Here is a 27525-nt window from a genome sequence, read left to right on the forward strand (position 1 = left end):
AATAAAACCTGGTATGGGGATGAAATTAGGGGTTAACTGGCTGATCCCATGTAATACTTGCTAAGGAACGCATGCTCTCTGAGATTATTCTGACATAATGCTCTGAACTTTCCATTCCATGCTCAGTAAATAGTGTTTTTGCTTTAAGATGTACTAAAAACTTTACTACTCACATAGTGTATTACATAGTGTTTTACTACTCAAAAGTGCTGAATTAAATTTCCTTTACCAGCATTTTTGACAGAAAAATCGCTTCATTGAGAGAGGGAAAGCACTACAGTTGTAAATGAGTCACTTTTTCTGAGGAAAAGCAGCTTGAACGTGATAGTCATACTCAGATCAGAAAATTATTTAGCATCCTTAATTTATTTTGGCATAATTTCTAGATTTAGAACTAGGGGGAAATTGTGCTGAGGTAGATTATTTTCAATGTTTTCCAGTATTGAAATTTTAACTTTTAGCACTTCAAGGGCCTTGTACGATCCCTTTAATTTGTTCCACTGGATTGAGGAATATTTGTATTTTCAGATTCCAGGTTGTCATAGAGACAAGAATGAGGGACCAATTTCCACAGACTTTGTTTACAAACTGAAGAAAGATTCTATTTTGGTAAATACTTAATCCTCAAAATCTGAAGTTTTCCATTGAAATGCACTATAGTTTACTATGTTTTTTTTAAGCTAGTATACAGTGCTATTACACACTTTTGAAAATGTAATTAAACTCAATGCATGGTGAGATAATGGGTAATGCACACTTATTTTGTTTAGGTTATCAATAATTATTATAAAATTAGGGCAATCTTATGGAAATATTTTGCATAGAACCTTTTACGCAACTTGGCTTTTGCTGCTTTTAATCTTGCATTATTTAAACAAATTATCAAAATTTGTCTTCAATCTTTCTCTCACAGGACTGCTCTGTTGCAACCTGTGGGGTGTTCATGTGCAATGTCTTCATAAGAAAAGATGCTCACAACTCTTTCAACATTTCTGGCAATCTCAGCTCTGGATGGATAGAACAGGTAATATGACCAGAGTTATGTAGTACACATCAGGACAATTAGAGCAGCTGGTTTAGGTGGTCAGGTGTTGAGCTTTGCCTGTCCCTGAGTCTTTTAGGTTCCTTAATAACGGTGCATGCTTTTGTCAAACATTGTTTTGGACAGACATCCTGGATGTGTGGGAGCATGGAACCAGTAATGCATTGCACACTATGCAGGGCCCAAAAGTTGTTTTGGGGAAAGCATATAGCCTAGTGGTTAGAGCATCTGACCAGTGAAGAAAAGGTTGCTAGCTGCTGTAAAAGTTGTCATTCTGTTCGCAACCAAGGCAATTGACCCTTAATATTACGACGCATTGGCTGTAAATCTGAATTTAACTAATGTAAATAAAGGCCCCAAAAAAGAACACAAAGAAGGCTTTTCTGTTTCCCGGGTGCATTGGTCTGTGATATCTACGAAACAATTCCTCAAATACTGTCTGACCACCCAAAATATATACAAATCATTGTGCATGTATAGACCAATGACATTCACAAAGAGCAATCAAAACAATTAAAAACCGACTTCACTGAATTTTTTAACGAAGTTGCAAACCTGTAATTCTGTCATTTATCAGTGGACCGCTACCATATGTTGGCAGAGGTATCAATAAGTTTAGGAGCCTACTCAGACAGAATACATGGTTTTCCAAAAACCGAAGTTTTAAGGACTAACCTTTACTGACAACTTTAATGTGTTCTGGGGGTGCAGATACCTTTACAGAGCAGCTGGCCTCCATCTCAACAAGGATAACAGAGACTATTAATGGGCAATTTTCTCTCTTCTCTCCATCACCCTTCTGCACCCCACCATTCTCATACATGGCCTCAGCCTCAGGTTAAACACTCTGAGACACATGAGAGCTTGGACAACCTTTCACCTGCAGAACGGCCTCAGTATAGCTCCCAGTCTCACCACTTAAGGTCGCATCACCCCTGTCTCTCCCCCACCTCTCAATATTTGATGTTCTCAGACAAAATGGAACAACTGATTAATGTTGCCAACCCGAAATACTCAGAAGATATTTGATTGCCAACCAGTAATCTCACCAGTCTTTGTGTCAAGAATGTTGTGTATTGCTGACAGTGCCAAAAGAGATGAAACTATGTCCTTGGGGTTCCTGCACTAGAAAATGCACTCATGACTACAAAATGATCAGGCCAGAACCAGTTATCTTATCCTTCTACATACCTGTTATAACAAGAAAAATAACAAATACAACTCATCATAGCACACACATTAACCATAACAATTTGATATGTATCTAACATCAATAATGAAATACAATACAGTCTGCTATAAGCACGTTAGATCCCTACCAAACAAGTTGTTTTTGGATTATATTAGTGATTCCACAGAGTGTCTCCACAGAGTTGGGTAGAAATGTGTTCAGTTCCTTTTCACCTTACCTATGGAATAAACTGCAGATCCAACTTAAGTTAGATACCTTGCCCATTTTATAAATGTTATGGAGGATCAATATGTTGTTGTCAGCAATTATATCTGTTGAATTGTATGTGTTTGTTTTGTATGTCTTTTTTATAAATATTTTGGTTGTGTACACTACCATTCAAAGGTCACTTAGAAATGTCATTGTTTATGAAAGGGCTATCCATTCATCGGCAGGATCGAACAAAAGAGTCCGGTTAAAGCGGGGGAGTGGTGTCTGCTTCATGGCAAACAGTCTTTGGTGTCTGGATGTGGACTGTACAGTGGATGTAAAAAGTCTACACACCCCTGTTAAAATGCCAGGTTCTTGTGACGTTAAAGAATGAGAGAAAGATAAATAATCTCAGAACCTTTTCCACCTTTAATATTTTTTATTTTTCCCACTCGAAGATTTGTTTTTCATTTGAATTGTTCACATTATAGGTCACAATAAAAGTGGAAACTTTGTTTAATTCTTTTACATCAAAAAACCTGGAATTTTAACAGGGGTGTGTAGACTTTTTATATCCACTGTATCTCTTCTGGACGCTCTCTTGATCTGGAGCATATTACGATTAAATGTCACCCTTACTATCTACCCCGGGAGTTTACATCAGTCATTTTAACAGCTGTGTACATCCCCCCAAGCCAAGCCAATGCTGGGGCTGCACTCAACGAACAATTTCGAGTTACCTATCGCTATGTAAATCAGTGGTCCCCACCTGCTTCAAAAAGTCCATCATTGTTCCTGTGCCAAAAAAGCAAAAGTCCTCTGCATGAATGACTACCGCCCTGTAGCACTCACACCAATCATCATGAAGTGCTTTGAGCGGCTAGTTAAAACACACATCACAGACTCCATGCCTACAACACTTGACCTGCAACAGTTTGCCTACAGACAAAACAGATCCACAGGGGACACCGTCACTCTGACCCTCCACTCTGCACTCTCACTCTCTCATCTGCACAAAAGGATCTCACAAAAGTGAGTACACTCCTCACATCTTTGCAAACACTGAAGAAATGACACTTTGCTACAATGTAAAGTAGTGAGTCTACAGCTTGTATAACAGTGTAAATTTGCTGTCCCCTCAAAATAACTCAACACAGAACCATCAATGTCCAAACCGCTGGCAACAAAAGTGAGTACACCCCTAAGTGAAAAGGTCCAAATTGGGCTCAATTTGCTATTTTCCCTCCCCAGTGTCATGTGACTCGTTAGTGTTACAAGGTCTCAGGTGTGAATGGGGAGCAGGTGTGTTAAATATATATACTGGTCACTGGAAGTTCAACATGGCCTCATACTGGTCACTTGAAGTTCATCATGGCAAAGAACTCTCTGAGGATCTGAAAAAAGTAATTGTTGCTCTACATAAAGAAGGCCTAGGCTATAAGAAGGTTGCCAAGAGCCTGAAACTGAGCTGCAGCACGCTGGCCAAGACCATACAGCGGTTTAACAGGACAGGTTCCTCTCAGAACAAGCCTCGCCATGGTCGACCAAAGAAGTAGAGTGCACATGCTCAGCGTCATATCCAAGAGTTCCTGCCAGCATTGCTGTTGAGGTTGAAGGGGTGGGGGGTCAGCTTGTCAGTGCTCAGAAAAATATGCCGCCCACTGCATCAAATTGGTCTGCATGGCTGTCATCCCAGTAGGAAGCCTCTTCTAAAGATGGTGCACAAGAAAGCCCGCAAACAGTTTGCTGAAGACAAGCAGACTAAGGACATGGATTTACTGGAACCATGTCCTGTGGTCTGTGAGACCAAGATAAACTTATTTGGTTCAGATGTTGTCAAGCGTGTGTGGTGGCAACCAGGTGAGGAGTACAAAGACAAGTGTGTCTTGCCTACACTCAAGCATGGTGGTGGGAGTGTCATGATCTGGGGCTGCATGAGTGTTGCCGGCACTGGGGAACTACAGTTCATTGATGGAACCGTGAATGCCAACATGTACTGTGACATACTATAGCAGAGCATGATCCCCTCCCTTCGGAGACTGGGCCGCAGGGCAGTATTCCAACATGATAATGACGCCAAACACACCTCCAATACGACCACTGCGTTGCTAAAGAAGCTGAGGGTAAAGGTGACGGACTGGCCAAGCATGTCTCCAGACCTAAACCCGATTGAGCATCTGTGGGGCATCCTCAAACGAAAGGTGGAGGAGCGCAAGGTCTCTAACATCCACCAACTCTGTGATGTTGTCATGGAGGAGTGGAAGAGGACTCCAGTGGCAACCTGTGAAGCTCTGGTGTATCCCATGCCCAAGAGGGTTAAGGCAGTACTGGAAAATAATGGTGGCCACACAAAATATTGACACTGTGCGCCCCATTTGGAAATGTTCACTTAGGGGTGTACTCACTTTTGTTGCCAGCGGTTTAGACATAAATGGCTGTATGTTGAGTTATTTTGAGGGGACAGCAAATTGTTATACAAGCTGTACACTCATTACTTTACATTGTAGCAAAGTGTCATTTCTTCAGTGTTGTCACATGAAAATATATAATCAAATAATTGCACAAATGTGAGGGGCGTACTCACTTTTGTGAGATACTGTTCATTGACTATAGCTCAGCTTTCAACACCATTGTGCCCCACAAGCTGGCAGTTAAGCTCAGGGATCTGGGTCTCGATCCCCCTATATGCAGATGGATCCTGAACTTCCTGACAGGCAGACCCCAGGTGGTGCAGATGGGCAACCCCACCTCCATCTTACTGACTCTCAGTACTGGTTCCCCCCAGGGCTTTGTGTTGAGCCCACTCCTGTACTCTCTCTTCACCCACCACTGCCTGGCAACTTACGTCTCCAACACCATTGTTAAGTTTGCTGATGACACGATCATAGTCATGATCAATGACAAAGACGAGTCTGCCTACAGAGACGAAGTAAGGTCACTGACTTCGTGGTGTCAGGATAACAGCCTCCAGCTCAATATCAGCAAAACGAAGGAGATGATTGTTGATCACAGGAAGCAGTGGCAGGGAGACCACGCCCCCATACACATCAAAGGGTCTGCAGTAGAGAGAGTTCACAACATAAAAACTAATGAGTACTTATAACTTATTAGTACTTATAAACTGAATTTCATGTTCTTAACCAAAACATGACTTCGAAAAGAATGGTCCAGCAGTCGTTATGGAGTCAGCCCATCCAAATTTTAATAGGCTGACAGGAAATGGGTTTGTAGCGACATTTATCAGTGCAAGCATACACTATTTGGTGATTTTTCATCTTTTTTAAGCTATAAGCTGTATTTCATCTATAAGCTGTATTGAAATGCACATCTTGTGTTCTGCTATTAACCATTTACCGGCCACCAAAACATCTAATTTCTTGATGACTACAGTCCATTATTTTAACTTTCACTCTCAAATTATAACCTCCAGTTCTAAAGTTTTGAATGGGTTTTGCAAGGGTTAAAATTATTACTGGCAAGAAAAAAGCACCTTGGAAAAACGCAACATCTATAAAAACCCAGAAGAGAGATTGCCAAAAAGAAGAGAGCAAATGGCGAAAAACTGAATTTCACTTCTATAGATATATAATTCATTCATATGAAATAGAATTGAGATGCGCTAAACAATATTTTTTTTCTAACATCATTAACAAAAACATTAATAGTTTACATACCTAGTGCTATTGTTGACAAACCCCTCAGCACCAACAGCCCCAGAGCTCCTCTACACCGTTAAATTCAATGAATTTGCCTCCTTTTTCAAAGATACAAAAATTGGCAGTCATAGAGCATCTGTTAAAAAAGCGTAGCCTAGACCTTTGTGTAATTAACAACTACAGACCTACACTCACCTAAAGGATTATTAGGAACACCTGTTCAATTTCTCATTAATGCAATTATCTAATCAACCAATCACATGGCAGTTGCTTCAATGCATTTAAGGGTGTGGTCCAGGTCAAGACAATCTCCTGAACTCCAAAGTGAATGTCAGAATGGGAAAGAAATGTGATTTAAGCATTTTTGAGCGTGGCATAGTTGTTGGTGCCAGACGGGCCGTTCTGAGTATTTCACAATCTGCTCAGTTACTGGGATTTTCACGCACAACCATTTCTAGGGTTTACAAAGAATGGTGTGAAAAGGGAAAAACATCCAGTATGCGGCAGTCCTGTGAGCGAAAATGCCTTGTTGATGCTGGAGGTCAGAGGAGAATGGGCCGACTGATTCAAGCTGATAGAAGAGCAACTTTGACTGAAATAACCACTCGTTACAACCGCGGTATGCAGCAAAGCATTTGTGAAGCCACAACACGCACAACCTTGAGGCGGATGGACTACAAAAGCAGAAGACCCCACCGGGTACCACTCATCTCCACTACAAATAGGAAAAAGGGGCTACAATTTGCACGAGCTCACCAAAATTGGACAGTTGAAGACTGGAAGAAGGTTGCCTGGTCTGATGAGTCTCGATTTCTGTTGAGACATTCATATGGTAGAGTCAGAATTTGGCGTAAAAAGAACGAGAACATGGATCCATCATGCCTTGTTACCACTGTGCAGGCTGCTGGTGGTGGTGTAATGGTGTGGGGGATGTTTTCTTGGCACACTTTAGGCCCCTTAGTGCCAATTGGGCATTGTTTAAATGCCACGGCCTACCTAAACATTGTTTCTGACCATGTCCATCCCTTTATGACCACCATGTACCCATCCTCTGATGGCTACTTCCAGAAGGATAATGCACCATGTCACAAAGCTCAAATCATTTCAAATTGGTTTCTTGAACATGACAATGAGTTCACTGTACTGAAATGGCCCCCACAGTCACCAGATCTCAACCCAATAGAGGATCTTTGGGATGTGGTGGAACGGGAGCTTCGTGCCCTGGATGTGCATCCCACAAATCTCCATCAACTGCAAGATGCTATCCTATCAATATGGGCCAACATTTCTAAAGAATACTTTCAGCACCTTGTTGAATCAATGCCACGTAGAATTAAGGTAGTTCTGAAGGTGAAAGGGGGTCAAACACAGTATTAGTATGGTGTTCCTAATAATCCTTTAGGTGAGTGTATATCAGATGTACTGTGGGGAGAGCAAGTATTTGATAAACTGTCGATTTTGCAGGTTTTCCCACTTACAAAGCATGTAGAATTCTGTAATTTTTATCATAGGTACTCTTCAACTGTGAGTGACGGAATCTAAAACAAAAATCCAGAAAATCACATTATATGATTTTTAAGTAATTAATTTGCATTTTATTGCATGACTTAAGTATTTGATACATCAGAAAAGGATAACTTAATATTTGGTACAGAAACCTGTTTGCAAATACAGAGATCATACGTTTCCTGTATTTCTTGACTAGGTTTGCACACACTGCAGCAGGGATTTTGGCCCACGCCTCCATACAGACCTTCTCCAGATCCTTCAGGTTTCGGGACTTTCCCTCCAAATATTTGGAGACTGGCTAGGCCACTCCAGGACCTTGAGATGCTTCTTACTGAGCCACTCCTTAGTTGCCCTGGCTGTGTGTTTTGGGTCGTTGTCATGCTGGAAGACCTAGCCACGACCCATCTTCAATGCTCTTACTGAGGGAAGGAGGTTGTTGGCCAAGATCTCGCGATACATGGCCCCATCCATCCTCCCCTCAATACGATGCAGTCATCCTGTCGCCTTTGCAGAAAAGCATCCCCAAAGAATGATGTTTCCACCACCATGCTTCACGGTTGGGATGGTGTTCTTGGGATTGTACTCATCCTTCTTCTTCCTCCACACACGGCGAGTGGAGTTTAGACCAAAGATTTCTATTTTTCTCTCATCAGACCGCATGACCTTTTCCCATTCCTCCTCTGGATCAACCAGATGTAGCCCATCACAGCCTTGTGCAGGTCTACAATTTTATCCCTGATGTCCTTACACAGCTCTCTGGTTTTGGCCATTGTGGAGAGGTTGGAGTCTGTTTGATTGAGTATGTAGACAGGCATCTTTTATACAGGTAACAAGTTCAAACAGGTGCAGTTAATACAGGTAATGAATGGAGAACAGGAGGGCTTCTTAAAGAAAAACTAACAGGTCTGTGAGAGCCGGAATTCTTACTGGTTGGTAGGTGATCAAATACTTATTTCATGCAATAAAATGCAAATTAATTACTTAAAAATCATACAATGTGATTTTCTGGATTTTTGTACAGACCTCTACATGCTTTGTAAGTAGGAAAACCTGCAAAGTCTGCAGTGTATCAAATACTTGTTCTCCCCACTGTAGCCTTCATAGGTGCACTCTTTCCAATTGGGATTTTGGCCCCATGACATCACTGAGACTCTTGTTGTTGTTATCTAAAGTTTTAAACAACATTCATTTTAACACTGATTGAGGTAAAATGTACATCTTTGTATATTGTTGCACATTAGTGCGGCATTTGACACAGTTGACCATACAATGCTGCTAGAAAACTGTGTTGGTCTTAGTCACACGGTCCTAAATAGGTTCAAGTCTCATTTACAAGACAGCGAATACTTTGTCTCCATAGGAAACTATGTATCAGAGAGAACCCACATGAAATGTGGACTTCCGCATGGCTCTCTCCTCTGATACCGTTAGTCCATATCATGTAAAGCAACAAAATTGTTTCTTATAATTATGCAGATGACACACAAATTTATATAGCTCTCTCATCTAGTGAATATGGTCCCATTGAATCACTTCATCAGTGCATTGAACAAATCAATGATTGAATGTGCCAGAACTTTCTTCAACTAAATAAATATAACATTTAAATAGATTACCTTGACACCATCCTTTAATAAAAGCCATGGTCAAAATATGTTCAAAATATCTTCTGCCTTTTATTATGGATTCTGATAAATTTCAATAGCCAAAAATAATTTATAACTAAAATCAGCCTGTTATTACATTAAAAACACGACTACAATTAGATGATTCATGTCCAGACAAGATCTAGAAAAACACATCCACACTTTAATCTCCAATAGGTTGGACTATTATAATGGCCTATTTTCAAAAAAAGTTATTGTAACTCATTTAGAACGCTGCTGCTTGAGTTCTGACTAAGAAAGCAAAAAATCATGTTACACCAAATATTAGGTCTCTGCTCTGGCTCCCTGTATATCATAGAACTGATTGTAAGTTACCTCTCAGACCTACTCAGTATGAATCCTCTAGACCCCTCAGGTCATCAGTGTCTGGTCTGCGAACTGTTCCTAGAGTAAGGACAAAGGTTGGTGAGGCAGCGTTTAGTCATTAGGCTGCACAGAGTTGGATAAAACTGTTAGAAAATCTTAAACTTGCCCCAACCATGACCACTTTCAAATCTAGTCTAAAACCTTTATGTATTCGTCTGCCTTTTATTAACCTTTTAATTATAATTATAGCCCTCTGATGTTTTTATTTGGATGCTTTGTCTTTAATGCAAAATGTATTTCTAGTTTGCCTGATAATAGTTTTTTCTTATGTAAAGCTCTTTGAATTGTGTATGGAAATGTATGGAATGTGCTATATAAATAAACTTGCCTTGTCTTACACATTAGCAACAACAACCTCTTTCATTCTATTTCACATTTTCTGCAGATTGGTCTTGAGTCTGCCCAATTCAGCTTGGTCAGCACAGCCACTCTTGCTTACGACAGGAACCAATACATCTATTTTTCTTCAGACTCAAAAAACAACCCACATTTCCAGACGGTATCCGGTTTTTCATTCACATACCTTGTTGTATTATTGATATTACTGAAAAATGTATCTTTAGTTGAAATTGTATATATGTTTCTCATCTGCAGATTGAAACTCAGGTGGAGGTCTACACTGAGGTTAACTTCACAAAGGAGATTATTGGTGGTGCTGTGGGAGGTCTGTTCCTGTTAGCTTTGATCACTGCTGGGCTGTATAAGGTACTAGACTGACCCTTACAGAAAAAACACTACCATATTTATATGGGGAAAATATCAAATGTATTGTCACATATAAAGTCATGTGACATCACATAACACTTTACATTATCTGGATTTAGTGTGTGTAGTTTGATATCACATATTGCTTCACATGTTATTACATGGGCCAATTGAGACCTATGGACACTTTTTGAGCTTTATGCACTTCAGGTATGTACTTTTGGATTTGTCAACTTTCGAATCTGTAGATACCAAGATCTGTGATTAATAGGTCCCGAGAGATATTTGTGATAGATGCCTAGGACTGTATTTTCTTAAAAAAACTGTCATGTCAGAATTGTTTAGCTACACACTACTGAACACACATTGCTGAACACGTCTCTGAAAATCAGAGACATTCACAAACATGTATATGCTATTTGTTTTGCTCTACTCTACTCACAAACCACATAAAAGTAGTTTGAAGGTAATGATTTCCTTTAAATAAAACATCATAGAAAAACACTTTTACAGACACAATGGCCTTCTAAATTTTGTGTGTGTTTATAAAAGCAAAGAAATAACTAGGCATAACTGCCTATTTCGCAATCGTTTCTGTAGTTTATCATTTTTACCATGAGTGACATCATCATCTCTATTTCTCTCTTTTTCTCAGGCTGGATTTTTCAAGAGTCATTACAAGCAGATGATGAATGATGCATCAGGTGATATGCCAGGGAATGATGGAGAAGCTGCCCTGGCTGAATAACAATAAACAACTGCATTTGTTCACAAATATAAAGGTTATAGTTCATTAAAAAAAAAAAATTACACAATATCCTTTCCCTGTTAATGTTCACAAGCCAATTTGTACTTGAACTATGGCTTTATTGTTATGACACAGCTGTTGATAGTTATTATATTTTTGCCATTCTAAAAAGTATTTTATTTACATTTTTATGGTTTTTGTTTAGATTACCTATCATTGTATTGAATATAATTATTGTGCTTTATACTAACTCTTTATGCAAAACACGATGCTTTCAAAAAAATATTAACATACTTATATATTATATAAATTACAAGGTTACAAATAAAATTACAAATATTTTTTTAACAAAAACAATAACGACCATGGAAACAAAAAACAATAGTTTGGTTTTGTCTTGTGGAAATCCAGTTAGATTAACACATTGTCATTGCAATAATTTAAACCCAAATTGAACATTAACAAAAGGTGAAAAAAATATAGGAAATGATTCTGCTTTTATACATCTTTAAAATCAGGTAGTAAATCCTGATTACAATTGAGGTAGGCCTAAACTGAAACATGTTGGCTAAAATATCAATATTTATTTGGAAATACTAAGTCAAACTATCAATACAAAAAATTGTTAACCCTCCTTTATATCTGTGCTTTGTGTTGATTCTATAATTATATGTACAACCCTGTTTCCAAAAAAGTTGGGATGCTGTGTAAAATGGATATAAAATCAGAATGCAAAGATGTGCTGTGACGGTTCCACCGCTTGGCACTGAGTGCTCTCTCCCTCTCCAGCGCTACACCTCGCCGGCATATTAACTGCCAGCTGGAAACGATGGCACACGCACCCCTCACACTCACAAACACCTGTTTCTTGTTAGTCATGGTGGAACTGGATTTTGACCCATTTTAGATGAATTCCAAATAGTCAATTATTTAATGTAACAAATTAATTTAATATATGAAGAGAGTATTACAATTACATTGCAAGTATCCAAGATAAAAGTTCTGAAGATGCAGACAGGATTGAGGAAAATGCTTCCCCAAACACCACAGGATGAGGTTTACATCCCCTAACTAAAGGGGTGGGGGTTGGTTTACTGATCTAAGGATAATAAAACTAGCCCTGAAAAATAGACCCCTTATCAATTATGGACACATTCCAATCTGTTCTGGGGCCATCTCATATGACAGGGAAGCAAGCAAGCTAGGCAATAACAGACCTTTTGTCCCTGCATTTACACCTTACAGAAACAAATGTTAACTGTTAACATTCCAATGATTGCCTACTAGGATAGAAATTAATGTCTATATACAAATAATGAAGAATCATTGAATATGTAAATAAAGATAGAATTTACATTATGTTGTCTATTTGAGTTCCTTGTTTTCAACTGCACCTCACGGGTTATTGTGTCGTTCAGTTTGAGAGCGTGTGGTGTTTCCTTGTTGCCATTAAAAGGTAATTTTTTGTTTTTGCTTCTCCTTTTTACGTACTCGCTATCCTCGTTCCTCACATGTGCAAATCATTAAAACCTTATATTCAGTAGACAACATAACACATTTTGAAATTTTTCCTTGAAAAATATATGCCCATTTTGAATTTGATGCCAGAAATGTTTCAAAAAAGCTAAGACAAGGGCAACAAAAGACTGATCTCCTTCCAGGATATAAGTACAACAGCGCTGGCCAACCACATGACATACCCCACCCTGTTCTGCTAACATCATGTATAAGACTATACAATTTTGCAGTACCATAACACGCAAAGCCCTCAGCTCAGGCATCATTATCATAAATCCATCAGTAGTGATATTAACAAGCGTTTCTAGTCCATAACCTATTCTATCTATCTCATGGGCATTCTCAACAGCCCCGTACAAAGGAATTAACCCACGCCAGAACTTCTCCAATCAAGTGGAGCGTCTGGCATCTAGTGGAACATGATTAGGGGAGCCTATTGCACTTCTGTGGACCTGATAGTGTAAATTACTTGACATAGGAAACATTTTTATTGTGGTGATCAAAGTAACAGAAACACAACACCCAGTCCATTCCCGGGGCAGGTAGACATAAGCAACTCCCACCCGAATGGGGCACGAGTGCACAGGCATAACAGGGGCTGGTGTGGATCATAACTCATCTCACCGTGTGGTTCATCAGCAACCACCAGCCATTCTCATTGTGGCAGTTCGGCAGTCCTCCTGTAATGGCTGGGGCGGCTGTTATTTGCTAGACTTCCTGCAGTGGCTGGCTTGGACCCATGTAGCTCTCTCCATACCAGTACTTCCTACGGAGGTCCCTCACCACAACCCAGTCTCCTGGTTGGATCTTGTGGAGTGGTCCTCCTTTCACCCTAGGAAAAATAGACTTCAACACATTGTTAAGTGCGATGCAATAACTCACCATCTCATCGTCGTAGCCCTGCCACGTCAGTCTATTCTGTGTGAAAGGAGTGGTGATCATCCTCATCGGTCTGCCTGTAAGCTCTTCATGAGGAGAAAGACACGTAGTGCGATGCTCTCTGCCTCGCATGTACATTAAGGCAAGTGGCATCACTGTTACCCATGACAATTCTTTCTCAGCCATCAATTTGGTCAATTTGGTTTTTAGAGTCTGATTAGCTCTCCCAACCAAGCCACCACTGGCTAGATGATAGCTACAATGTGTGCGCAGATCTATCTTCAGACAAGTGGAGATGCATTCAATTACACTATTTACAAAATGGGAGCCATTGTCTGAGGTCAATTTTGATGGTAGGCCCCATTTGGGAATAGTTTCCTGCATCAAATTCTTTGCAACAGCGATGGCTGTGGCATGTTTGCATGAAAATGCTTCTACCCACTTAGGGAATGCATCCACCATTACAAGACAATTTTTTATCCCTGGCATGGAGTCAACTCAATGAAATCCATCACTAAGTGCTAAAATGGCCCCTTCAGGCTTTGGGTTGGCCAACATCGGCCTCAGTGTGCCCCTACCCACACTGTTTGTCAAACAAATCACACATTTTGCACAGACATTTTCGCCAAATAGGGAAAATCCTGGTGCAAACAAAAATTATGTACAATATTCACAACCCCACCCTTAGAAACATGGTCTTGGCCATGTGCTAACTTAGCAACGTAGGGGTAACAGGAGCGAGGAAGGACAGGGAGGTCATTAGGACCAACCCAAAGCTTCAGCTTCTGGTCAAAGGAGCATTTCAACCACTTCCAACAAGAGACCTTTGCAGTGTCAGCGCCTGATTGTAAGTCAGAAACATCATTAAGCGAGAAAACATCAGTTGGAGGCAGAGAAACTATCTGCAAAATGGGGGAGACAGGAGATGTGGCAGCTGATTTAGCATCCATGTCAGATACAGCATTACCTTTAGAGACGGAATCAGAGGCATTAGTATGAGCCTGACATTTGCACACAGAAATGGATTCCGGTAGTAGGATAGAGTCCAGTAGATTAGCAACTAACCTAGAGTGACAGATTGTCTTACCAGATGCTGTTAGGAACCCGCGCTGGTGCCATAGAGTACCAAAATCATCCACGACCCCAAAGGCATATCTGCTGTCTGTGTAGATATTAACAGACTGATGTTGGGCTAGAATACAGGCTCTAATGAGTACAAACAGATAGGTGAGCAGATAGGTGTGAGGTTAATATAGCACTTTCAACAACCTCTAATGCTGAAGTGATGGCATATGCTACTAAGGACTCACCTTTGGGGGAATGCTGGGCTGAGCAATCCACAAAAAACTCAAGATCAGCATTATCAATGGGTGTGTCTGAGAGGTCGGGTCGTGGCTTACTGACTTCTTCCACTATGGCAGCACAGTCGTGAGGGTCACCATCATCATCTGTAGGCATAAGAGTAGCAGGGTTCAGAACAGTGCATCTCTTTAGCGTAACATGAGACATTGTCAGGAGAATGTTTTGGTAGTGCAGAAACCTAGCAGGGTGAAAATGTGCTGTCTTAGCCTGTGAGATGAGAACATGAACAGCATGTGGAACATGAACAGTGAGAGGGCACATGGCAACAATATCTGTACAAGCCAGAACTGCCTCAGCAGCTGCGGCAACTGCCCGTAGGCAGCAGACCAGAGCCCGAGAGACTAGATCCAATCGCTTGGAATAGTACGCCACCGGCCACTGCTTCCCACGGTGGTCCTGTGTCAAAACAGAAGACATGAACCCATTTTTTTCACAGACAAAGAGGTTAAACAGCTACACATGATCCAGTAAACCTAAACAGGGAGAGGTAGACAGGGAGTGTTTGAGACAATCCAGGGAAGTCAGTCCATCAGTGGTCCAAACAATTTTGTCCTTCATGGCCATTTTGTGGCTGGTCTGGAAGCCAGGCTCTGCAGTAGCCAGCCACACCCAAAAGGCTCATCATTTGGGCTTTGGTTATTGGTTTGTGGAGTTCCAGCACCGCTTTAACGCATTCTGAACTTAACAATCTACCGTTAGGCATGATGTTATGGCCTAGGTACCTAACAGATTGTTGGACAAATTGCAATTTTGTTTTGGAAACTTTGTGGCCATTCTCAGCTGGTATCAGTTTCGCAATCTCTAAAACTATCAGAGTCTCAGAGCACTAGAGTAAATCATCAACATATTGAATCAGCTTACTTCCAGTCGGAAGTATGAACCCTTCCAAATTTTTACCAAGCACTGCAGAGAAGACAGCCGGAGACTCTGCGTACCCCTGAGGGAGGACGGACCAGGTCCATCGCTTCCCACAAAACGTAAAAGCAAACGAATATTGAGATTCCTTTGCCACAGGAATACTGAAAAATGCATTAGCCAAATCAATAACTGAAAAACAAATTGCGGTGGGTGGAACATCAGATAAGACAGTGACAGAGTTGGGAACGAGCATGTATTTCTTCATTAACAGGTCTTCGATCTTGAACAAATCATCAATCCCCATTAGTTTTACGAACAGGAAGGATGGCAGTGTTACATGGAGAATCAGGGCAGAGTATTATGGCACCCCTCCCTACCAGGGAATCATAAACAATAACAATCCATTGGATTTTGGTGTGACTGTGAGAGGCTGAACGCCTTTCATTTGTCCAACATCAAACTTATCTTTAGCCCACAGTGTATCAGGATCTGCCAGGGAAACTATGAATGTGAGACCAATAAAGTCTAAGCTAATGAGAGGTCCAGATGAGGGACATTCTCCGATAATGGTTTATTCTCACAAAGCAGCTTCCCCCAAACAATTGGAGGAATGGTCCAAGTTATTGAAACACCCACGAGATATTGGTTCAAAGACATGGGATCAACTGAAAAGCACAGGAAACTATATAATCTGCATCCATCTGATGCAACTCAACTTTTGTTGTTTTTATTCTCAACAATAGGGAATATGCTGACTTGGCTGATAAAGTGAAAACCGCCTTAGGTGAGGATAAACAGGACCTCACACAAGGATGGCGAGCAATTCAACGTTTATCTATTGCAACCACAAATTGGGGCAAAATCACTAAATGTGTGCAGGAGCCAAAAGAATCGTTCTTTGATGTGGAGGACCAGTTACGTGCCATAGTAATCAGACACAGTGGCATGTGTGAGGATGATAATGAATTGAATAATATGAAAAACGGTGCCATCACTCATCAGTTAATGCAGTCTATTAGCAATGAATTGAGGAAAGCATATGTTTCTACAACGCCAGGATGGGATAAAATCTCATATGGTGAAACAGCTGATCACCTGTCTAGGTTAGATAGAGATATGAATCAACATATGGCTAACCCAGTGATCCGTGTAGTGCAATAAAAAGGTACCCCTGATAGGAAGGCCATCCAGTGTAGCGTTTGTGGAAAAACTGGTAACCTGGAGAAAGACTGTTGGTCTAAAAATGCCCAATGTCAGAAACAAAAAAAAGCATCAAACAAAGGTGGTTGGAATAAAGAACATGGTTCTACTGACACAATTTTGTGACAGAAGTTTACCAATCTGCAGAGGAGACTGCTGGATGCGGTGGAGGGAAACTAATCTCATCTCTGCAGGTGTACACTTGAAATCAAACGGCATATATGTTAGCATATTGGAAAACCAACATCCAGTTTAATTTTTGGTAGACACAGAAGCTGAAGTAACCGTGCTGCCTATTTCCTATGCAGAACATATATTTCCCCAGTACACTGGCAAGAAGATGAGGGCCACAGGAGTGGGAGGGGGGAAAACAGAAATGAAACAAATGACACCTTTGCCTATCTCTATTGGTCCTATGAAAATCGAAACAACATTGTGGTTTGGATCTTTTGATCAACCCATAATGGATCTTGACAACATTATGAAATTGGACTCCACGTTGGACATGCATGAAAAAGTCACGTGGAACCTCAAAAAAACTCAAACCTGTCTGCTCATCCTATTCGGACTACCTCAAAGAATGAGTGCAGTAATTTGGTCATGGACTCCGTGCGCCTAACGGGTGAAGCACCGCCATGTACTAAACAATATCCTATCAGTAAAGAAGCCATGGCTGCGACAAAGGCAGTCATTGGAGATTTACATGCTTATGGGATTGTTGAAAAGACACACTCTGCTTCTAATAGTCCTGTATGGCCTGTCCATAAAGCATCAGGAGCGTGGCGTGTAACTGTGTACTATAGAAATGCCAATGAGACGATTTGCAAATTGACCACTCTGACATAGATGGCATAGACATGTCTACCATTTTTGCTTCATTGAAGCCAACACACTGTGTTTTCAGTCATTGATATGGCTAATGGTTTTTGGTCTGTGCCCCTACATCCTGAAGTGAGACCTTGGCTTGCATTCACAGTGGATGGTCCGCAGTACCAATGGACACGTTTTACACAATAGTATGAGGGGCCGTATAAGACATTATTCATTCTGATACTCTCACATACATACATTCTCCTTTCACATACATACATTTTCACCCTCACATATGTACATTCTCCTTTCACATACATATATTTTCACTCTAACATACATACAGTTTTTTCTCTCATAAGAATATATTTTTAACTCACACATTCATACATTTTACTCTTATATTTCTATATTTTAACTCACACAAAAATATATTTTTCTCTCATATTTCTAAATTTAACATACATATTCCTACATTTTTGATCTCATGCACATGCAGTCACAATTTTAAATAATATATGTATATAAGCAGAAAATGTATGCATGTGTAAAGAAAATATATGTATGTGAGAGAAGAATGTATGTGTGTGAGAGACAAAGTATAGTGGAAACGGAAGGAGTATAGTTGAAACGGATGGCAGAACATTTCTTGCGATGTGATTGGCTGTCAACCTCACCCTGTGATTGGCTGAGAAACTCGAGCAGAGTCTTGTTCAGGTCGCGATCAGCATGGACTGAGTTGAGACGAACGCTTTGCAGCGAGCCATTGGAGTTTTAAGAACTATTTTAACATGCTCTGATACTATTTCTTCCATTGAGCAGCAAAAGACATGCTCATCTGCACCTAACGTTGTTCACAGCATGGCAGAAAGTGAAATGAGACTACTTTTCAGACCAGGGGGCAACTCACCCCATATGGAAAATAAATATATTTTTGCAATTATAGAAAATACATTACAAAATGTATTTTGAAGCCCGTATTAAAATGCTTTTTTCAGGTCCTGTGAAAGTAAAAAGATGAAATGTAATTACCGACGTATTGATTATATCACATTTATGTTTGAAACACATTTTATAGATTCTGCTTGACTTCCTCAGTGAAAAAGGGCACAAAGCCATCCCTGACAAAGCACAACTCATGCAGTCCCAGGTTGTTTACTTGGGTCAACGAATTTCTCAGGGGAAAAGGGAAATAACACAGAGCCACACAACAGCCATACATACTGTCAAGGAACCCACCACCATAAGATAACTTTGTTCCTTTATGGGACTGTGTAACTGCAACAGGTGTTGGGTGGATTCATTTGCTGAAATAGCGCAACCACTCAATGATCTCTTGAGGGGTGACCCACAGTCCAGGGACCATGTCCAGTTCTCTGATCAACAGAGAAACGCATTCATTGCATTGAAGAAAGCACTGTCTATGGTCCCAGCATTGGGGATCCCTGATACAGGGCAGCCGTTTACTCTTTTCATGGCTGAGAAGGATGGCTACATGACATCAGTTCTCACTCAGGACCACGGCGACCTTCTGAAACCAGTGGGTTATTATTCCAAGAAATTGAAAGATGTGGCCCTGGGATGGGGCCCCTGCCTGAGAGCGATGCAAGCCACGTACCTTGCAGTTTCAATGGTGGCACCACTAGTCCTTGACCAACAACTTATAATCAAGTGTCCACATGCCGTGCATACTCTCCTCACGATGAATCGTGCAGCTCAGGTTACTGCCGCTCGGTGGAACAAGTGGTCTACTGTCCTAGAGGCACCCAACATTGTTATTCAGCATGGCATGCCCAGGAACCCTGCCACGTAGATGCTTCCTTCAGATCCCACATTGCTGGATTATGATTGCACTGAGCTGGTTTTGGATCAGCTTGCTGATGAGTTCACAGTCCTACATCCTCTTGTGAACCCAGACCATGTGCTGTTTACTGATGGCTCCAGCATTGTGGAGGGGGGAGAAAGGAAGGCTGGATGGGCAATGACTACAGTAACAAATGTTATTGCCTCAGGAATCTTACCAGCAGGAACATCTGCACAGGTGGCAGATCTAATTGCATTAACAGAAGCCTGTAGATATGCTGAAGGGAAAACAGCTATGTATAGACTTGAGATATACTTTTGGCGTAACAAATTATTTTGGTAAGATATGGAGGAACAGGGGTTTCCTGACGTCACTGGGAACACCTGTACAAAATGGACCTGAAGTGTTGGCGCTGTTAGAGGCTCTCCAATTACCAGCACAAGTAGCCATTCTGAATATGAAGGCTCATGGAAAAATCCTCACGGAGGAAAGTAAAGGAAACAACCTAGCGGACAGAGCTGCAAAAGCAGCAGCAAAGAGAACACCAACCCCACCAAAACTAGTTTGACCATATGTAATGGATACATTGACACATTTCAGAGAAATGCAAGACAGCGCTCCAGCGCATTTTGTTGGATGCAAAATGGATGGAGAGGGTGTGTGGAAATACAACAATCGATGGGTGGCACCAAACGCGTTACTCCCATACCTTATCGCACAGATACATTTAGTGGGACACATAGGGACTGACAAAGTCAAAAACAGGTTCATAGGCAAATGGTGGAATCCAAAAGCAAGAAGAGAAATTGAAGCCACTGTAAAAGGATGCCTTACCTGTATGAAAAACAACTTGCATGGGAAGTGAAGGTGCAAACATGTTGAGCACCTGCCCCAGCAGGGCCATTCAGACATCTATAAATTGAATACATCACATTACCCAAGATTAAAGGTTTCAATGACGTGTTGGTGATAGTGGATTGTTTTTCACGTTGGGTACAAGCATACCCGACCATGAAAGGAACGGCACATCACACAGCAACAATATTAGTTTGGGAAATAATTCCCCGGTGGGGATTACCAGAACAAATTGATTCCAACCAAGGGACACACTTTACAGGAAAGGTGTGCCAAGAAGTGTCTCGGCTGATGAATATGAAATGGAGAGTGCACTGTCCATAACATCCCCAGTCAAGTGGACAGGTTGAACGGTGCAATCATGTACTGAAAGAGAGATTGTCAAAAATGCTCCAAGAAGGAGTGAAATGGCCAGATGCACTCCCTACTGTTCTCTGTAGCATAAGAGCTACACACAACAAAACCATTTAAGTCCATTTGAGGTCATCACTGGACTACCAATGTCTCTGCCAGGCGCTGTGGACTTAAGAAAAGCTGATATACATCTCATGAGCAATGCACTCCTTAATTACTGCATGACACTCACTGAGGCAGTTAAAGGAGCAGAACAGCAGGTTAGAGATGCATGGGGAGAAGTCCCAGAAGGGGGCCATGATATAGTGCCAGTGCAGTGGGTTATGGTGATAAAACACTGTTACTGACACATTAGGAGCCAAATAGGAGGGTCCTTATCAGGTCTTCTTGGTCACACGGTCTGCAGTAAAGGTACAGGGGAAAGATAGATGGATTCATGCTAGTCATTGTTGGGTCTGATCACTGATCATTTGCAAAAGGACATTTGTGATCTAGAGTATTGAGTCCTATGATTTTCTTATTTTGTGATTAATTTGTATTAATTTGTCAATGATGTTGTGTTTTACAATATTTTTTATGGGAGGAGTGGTTGGGTCTGCAGGGGACAGCAGTGTTTCTAGCCACGTGGATGGGTATTACGGTATGAAAACATTTCTAGCATTGTCGTTGAAGTACGCACAGACGGTGAATCAAAGCAGCTGCTGGTTGTGTACTCACACTCCCTTCACAGCTATAGGTGGTATTCCCTTAGGTGTCATTCCATTTACTCAGAGTGAAATGTTGGGCTTTGGAAACATGCCAATTGATTCAAGAGACTCATGTCTAATATTTGGGGTCCAGCCATTGGTTATAGAGGGACTGACCCCACTGACATCTGTTACAAGGATGTCTCTAGTTCAGGGTGCACTACTATTCAGACCTATATTGACAGTTTAGGCATAGAGGTAGAGTCGTGGAGGGGTGCTTACCTGCCTCCATTTAATACTACAAGCATTTCGTTTTTAGGCCTACCTCCACGTTTAGTGGTCACAAGACCTCCTGATGGATGGTTATGCATTAGAAGGACACCATCTGCTGCGTTATGTCGACTATGTTTGTCAAAGTGGGCTGGAGTCAGTGTAGTCAAATTGCTGACCTTGCTGCTTGTGATGGTAACGAGTTTTTTTTATGCACAATGTCTGCCAATCTGACTCTCAGTAATGTATCTGTTGCAGCCTTCCATGCCAACGCTCTGGGTAATATCGGGTCCACCGGAATGGTTGCACCGAATGGTACTTATTTTATCTGTGGCCCTAATGCCTATGTTAAGTTATCTCCTTTCTGGATGGGTTCGTGCTATCTGGTCCCTCATATTAGACATAGTGTGGAACCTCCGTTTGCCAAGTTACATAGACGAAGTATCTTTGAGTCTGAGCAATTCTTTGCCATATCATTTCCTTTCCATGGTATGGCCAAATTGGCACGGGTCATGATCAGCATGGCCAGTTCCTTAGAGGCCTTAATCAATTTGACTGCTGATGGCTTTACGGCTGTGTTGGCAGAAATGGTGGCTATGCGTACTGTGGCAATGCAGAATCGTGTGGCTTTGGATTACTTGTTGGCACCACAGGGGTGTATGTGTTCAGTTATAGGTACTGAATGTTGTACGTATATTCCTGATGAGACAGATGGTGTTTTGGATCTGGCTGATAAGATCAGAGAGGAGGGTGCTAAATTTCACAATTACAACTTCGATGACATGGGGCTTATGGCATGGTTGTCATCAGTGTTTGGTAAATGGGGAACATTCCTGTTTAAACTCATTGCTCCTATCGTTGCGTGTGTGATGGTCTTTTGCCTCCTTGTTCAGTTGTTCCGTTGCTGTGTCTCTCGGTGTCTTGCTGCTCGTGTCCGTCCTGCTGTTGTGTCAGGACTCCCCATTCACATCTGCCATGCCCATATGATGATTGTAGGTGGTGTTCACCAGGGGGTGTTGGTTGCAGGACGGCCACCTTTATGGTGTCCTTCCTTCTGTTTGTGGCCTGTGCTCTCGCAGAGGTTGCTCGTTGTGTAATCACTGCCCTTGTGCCCCTCTGCGTGACTGTGCTGTCCTCGACCGCTTCCATCCTGATCATTCTGTTTTATTTTTTGTCTAACTTTTTTATATTTTTGGACTATGTTTTTGTGCACCATTCGGTGTGGTTTATGTTACTTTTTCTTGTTTGTGTTATCAATATGTCTTGTTTTTCTATACTGACAAGGGGGGAGTGTGGAATCTGAGCATTAACAATTACAACATGAATGTACGTTCATTGGAAGTGAATGTGCCTGGATAATGAGAACAACAAAAATCTTTTTAGATTCTCTCTGTAGGTTGTGCTCTGATGACCATAGGAATGTTTACAATGGCCATCTGACATGGGGGTTGACATCTAGAAACATGATCTGTGCTAGGTAGAAACGCCCTTAATGTATAGATTAGCTGGCAACTATCTTTATACTGAGAAGATAATGAAACGTTCACCGAATGACATCTGTGCTGCAATTTTCCAATACACTTCTCCCTCGATTTGATATGGGTTCTACATAATTTGACCACTATACGTAACTGCCGATTTCTAACACATTTGATGAGAAGGGTAACACAAGGGGTTTCTTTGGACTTGGTACATCTCTTAAGGAACTGCTTCGGTGAAAATGTGTCAGCTGTCTTCGCTACACTTCAGTCATCCTTAGGTTTATTGTGACATTGTGTGGTGGTCCTGTCTGCCATCTTCCACCCACAATGTCGTGTCTCTCCGGGTCAGGGCACTCTCTATAAAAGTAACCATATTTACAACAATTGTAACATGACTGATCTCTTTTCTGGTCCCCACTCCATTATTGTCCTCCTCTCCCTCGGCCTCGTCCTCCCTTTTGATTTCTTCCACACTTCTGAAAACCACCAGTTCCTCCCACCTTTCCGCCAAATTGCTGACCTTGTCCCTGATAATACATGAGTTGGGCAGCCTGGAGCTTGGTGTTTTCCTTTTCTTGTTTGGATGTAGCCTTGTTATCAGTGGACTGCTGCTGCTGTTCTGCATGTTTACAATGTTCAATCGCAGTCTGTAGAGGTACTGTTTTTGAGATCTTAGCCAACAACCTCCTTCCCTCAGTAAGAGCATTGAAGATGGGTCGTGGCTTGGTCTTCCAGCATGACAAAGACCCGAAACACACAGCCAGGGCAAGTAAGGAGTGGCTCCATAAGAAGCATCTCAAGGTCCTGGAGTGGCCTAGCCAGTCTCCAGACCTAAACCCATTAGAAAATCTTTGAAGGGAGCTGAAAGTCTGTATTGCCCAGCGACAGCCCCAAAAGTCTGTATGGAGGAGTGAGCCAAAATCCCTGCTGCAGTGTATGCAAACCTGGTCAAGAACTACAGGAAACATATGCTCTCTGTAATTGCAAACAAAGGTTTCTGTACCAAATATTAAGTTCTGCTTTTCTGATGTATCAAATACTTATGTCTTGCAATAAAATGCAAATTAATTACTTAAAAATCATACAATGTGATTTTCTGGATTTTTGTTTTGGATTCTATCACTCACAGTTGAAGAGTACCTATGATAAATATGACAGACAAAATTGTCAGTGTATCAAATACTTGTTCTCCCCACTGTATGTCAATTATTGGATGCATATCTATAACAAAATTTAATTAACCTAAAAAATACATAATGTTTTATTCATGTTTTGTAATAACTATTTAATTTAAGATGGGGTTTTTTTGCAAGCAGATGCAAGCCCAGCAGATTATTTTAAGTACAATTTAATTATTTAGTAATTTAAATTTTTACAATTGTTTTACCAACTACAATGCACCTTGCATTTTTACATTTTTATGTTGTCTTCTCATTTAAATTACCATGTTACAGTAGCAGTAGTAGCGAACTAATGAAGTTAATGTACAGCAGTAGTCAATTAGCCAACGTTTGATATATGCAATTCGACTTGTCTCAGAAATGTTGTATTACTTCAGTAAGTTTGCATTTGTATAGTGCAAATATACTTCACAGCCTAATTTAGCTTGGTTGTTCTCCAGGTACTGTCATCAAGCAACTTTAGCTGACAGATTGGGGAGCCATTTTCTGGAAAAAGCTACAGTAAGTGCATTCATTTGACCTAGTAAAAATTAGTAATTGTGGTAGAAATTTTCGTATTTCACAGTACAATTAAATCATATTGCTTATTCTATGTATAATCCAGTAATTTAGTTAGGCTATTGTGTGTTTTGGCTCTGCTCACTTGTACAGGATGTGCCTACAACAGATATCTATAGTTTTGGCTGTAAACATCTATTTATCTTTCTAAGCCGATGTTCGCAGAGAAGCTAGTGAGACATGTAGACTAACCATTCATAGGAGGGGGACACAGTGGGCTGAACTGAATGTATATAGGCCTGAGCTCAACCTTCAATGGAGAGCTCTTGAACTGACTCTGCTGAGAGTGTTGTTAACTGCTCCAGGGTTGCAAATCTTGAATAAAGCTTTACTTGTGAAAATAATCTACGGTCTCTGTGCCTTTGCCATTTAGTGATTTCCACGACAATTGTGATGTGTAAGAAAACAGATTAAGTTAATGACTACTTATGTTACTCTACAATTGTATTAGTTTGAGCCTTAGTATAACTGATGAAGGCTTTTTTTCAACTCCTGTAGAAATGGTTTGATATGGAATTGAAGGAACAATTCTAAAGGACTTTCCTGGGTGGCTGAGGAAATTTAAGGGAGTAGTGGTATAATATTTGGGGGATGTCCGGGGGATGAAATATGGTATGGGGGTCTGCGGTTTATAATTTATGGTGGCTTTGATGTTTAATAATAGTGCTCCAGGGTTCTGGGAATGTTAAATTCACCAGACATTCAATGTTAAGATAAGTACCGTAATTATCGGATTATAGGCATCACCATTGGTGGAAGCTTTTTTCCAGATGCTGTGCAGCTCAGAACACAAGAGAAATGCGTTCTCTCATGGCCAGTTGTTTTCAGCTTGACGGACGATTCACCTTTTTTGTTAACAGTCCTAGTAAGAGGCAGATCAAACGTCAAAGGTACTTCATCCATATTTATGATGTCGTCTGGTCCGATGTAATTCTCGGCTATCCTTGTTTGAATTTGCAGAAGTTTGTAACTTTTTCCTCGTAGTCAGGAGGGAGTTCCTGACACAGAGTCGTCCATGCCCTGATGGACAGGCCTTTTTCGTCTCGTAAATCTGAGACACCACGATGGTCCCCCTCTAAAATCTTCAATCTTCTTTTCGTTGGCAGTTGTTTTGGCTTTCAGTCAGATCTGCACAGTGGATAAAGCCTTCTGCTCTCTGTGTGTTCACCCAATCTTCAAGAACGTTTTCAAGTTCGGGCCATCTGCTTTTCTTACCTCTGAAAGCTTTTGTCGTCTTTTTGCATTATGTCAGTTCTTCACACAGCCGTCTCCAAGTCTCACCATCGATGAATTGATGTCAAGCTTACGTGCTGCAGCTCTATTTCCTTCTTTGACAGCCAGATTGATCGCCTTTAACTTGAAAGCTGCATCATATGCATTTCTTTGTGTGTTATCCATGACGAGGGTGTGTGCATGAAGCGCAAAATTACTGATCTGAAGAATTTAGTTTGAGTGCGTTTGATTTAATTCTACCAGTTTCATTGGTCCACTGTGACCTGTTCAGTAATTTCATTGGTCCGATGTGACGAGGCCAAATGTTTTGGCAGCATGAAGCTTGTTGCCCATAAAAATCCATAAATTAGCCGCATCATTGTTTAAGTCACAGTTTTCAAAGCGCATGAAGTAGCGGCTTATAGTCAGTAATGATAAGTCTGATCTTTAACAATAGGGCTCCATGGTTCTGTAATGTTCCCACAGGCAATTGAAGTTAACATAAGCAGGTATGTAATAGATGGTTTATTACCATCCGTTGTTGATTATCCATGTTTTACAATGCACGTGTAACATGGATTAGTGTATAATTTCTTGTGTAAGATATAAAGAAGGGGTCAGGACTTGCAATTTTGGGGAGTTTCTCCCCATTTATTATTTTAACATGAAATGGGTCTTTAAGATCAGATCTGCCCATTGTAATGGTCCACAATAACAGAAAAGGATCATGTGTTGTTGTTAAATTACAACTCAGACTTTGTTTTAATTTAACTGCCATGTCTACAATTTAAAGGTGCAATTGATAAGTCTAGCCCTCACTTAGAAGTGGAATTGCAGAAACAAATGAAAACAGAGAAATTACTTTACTAGAATGGAATGGATTATCTACTAAGGCTTTAACAAAGAACACCCTCTGTACCAAAGGCACATTTGTAATAGCTAAAGCACTGGAAATAAAGTTAATGTCACCAGAATGATTTAAGGTGAACTGACACTAGCTTAGACTGAGTGACTACTGAAGGCAAATAGGGGAGGGCAGAAAATGTACATGTCACAAATCATGTCAGACCTTTTTCCACCTTTAATGTGACCTATAACGTGAACAATTAAATTGAAAAACAAACTGAGATATTTGAGGGAGAAAAATAAAAAATAAAACTCAAAATAACCTGGTTGCATAAGTGTGCACACCCTTAAACTGATACTTTGTTGAAGCATCTTTTGATTTTATTACAGCACTCTTATTCAGGTAGGAGTCTATTAGCATCCCAGATAACAAAAATCATGCGGCCCAGATCTGGCCCAGATCCTTCATAAGTTCTGGGCCAGATCTGTAAAACGGACCTGGGCCGGTGTCCTTTAGCACAGGATCCGGTTTTCACATCTGGGCCGGCACTGGCCCAGCTCCAGAACGGATGAGAAT

General features: G+C 40.9%; 1 protein-coding gene across 2 annotated transcripts in view; it reads left to right on the plus strand.

Moving 5' to 3' along the window:
* The window catches only part of LOC105024356 (integrin alpha-D), a 96374-nt gene extending 85240 nt beyond the window's left edge, over window positions 1–11134 (plus strand). For both annotated transcript variants that reach the window (XM_029119869.2, XM_029119871.2), the window contains 5 exons: window positions 529–609; window positions 914–1024; window positions 10007–10120; window positions 10216–10326; window positions 10982–11134. In XM_029119869.2, coding sequence (XP_028975702.2) covers window positions 529–609; window positions 914–1024; window positions 10007–10120; window positions 10216–10326; window positions 10982–11074 — 510 coding nt within the window. In that variant the 3' untranslated portion in view covers window positions 11075–11134. The remainder of the gene's footprint in view (window positions 1–528; window positions 610–913; window positions 1025–10006; window positions 10121–10215; window positions 10327–10981) is intronic.
* Window positions 11135–27525: the final 16391 nt, after the last annotated feature.

This window comes from Esox lucius, chromosome 5, assembly GCF_011004845.1.
Source record: "Esox lucius isolate fEsoLuc1 chromosome 5, fEsoLuc1.pri, whole genome shotgun sequence".
Taxonomy (NCBI): domain Eukaryota; kingdom Metazoa; phylum Chordata; class Actinopteri; order Esociformes; family Esocidae; genus Esox; species Esox lucius.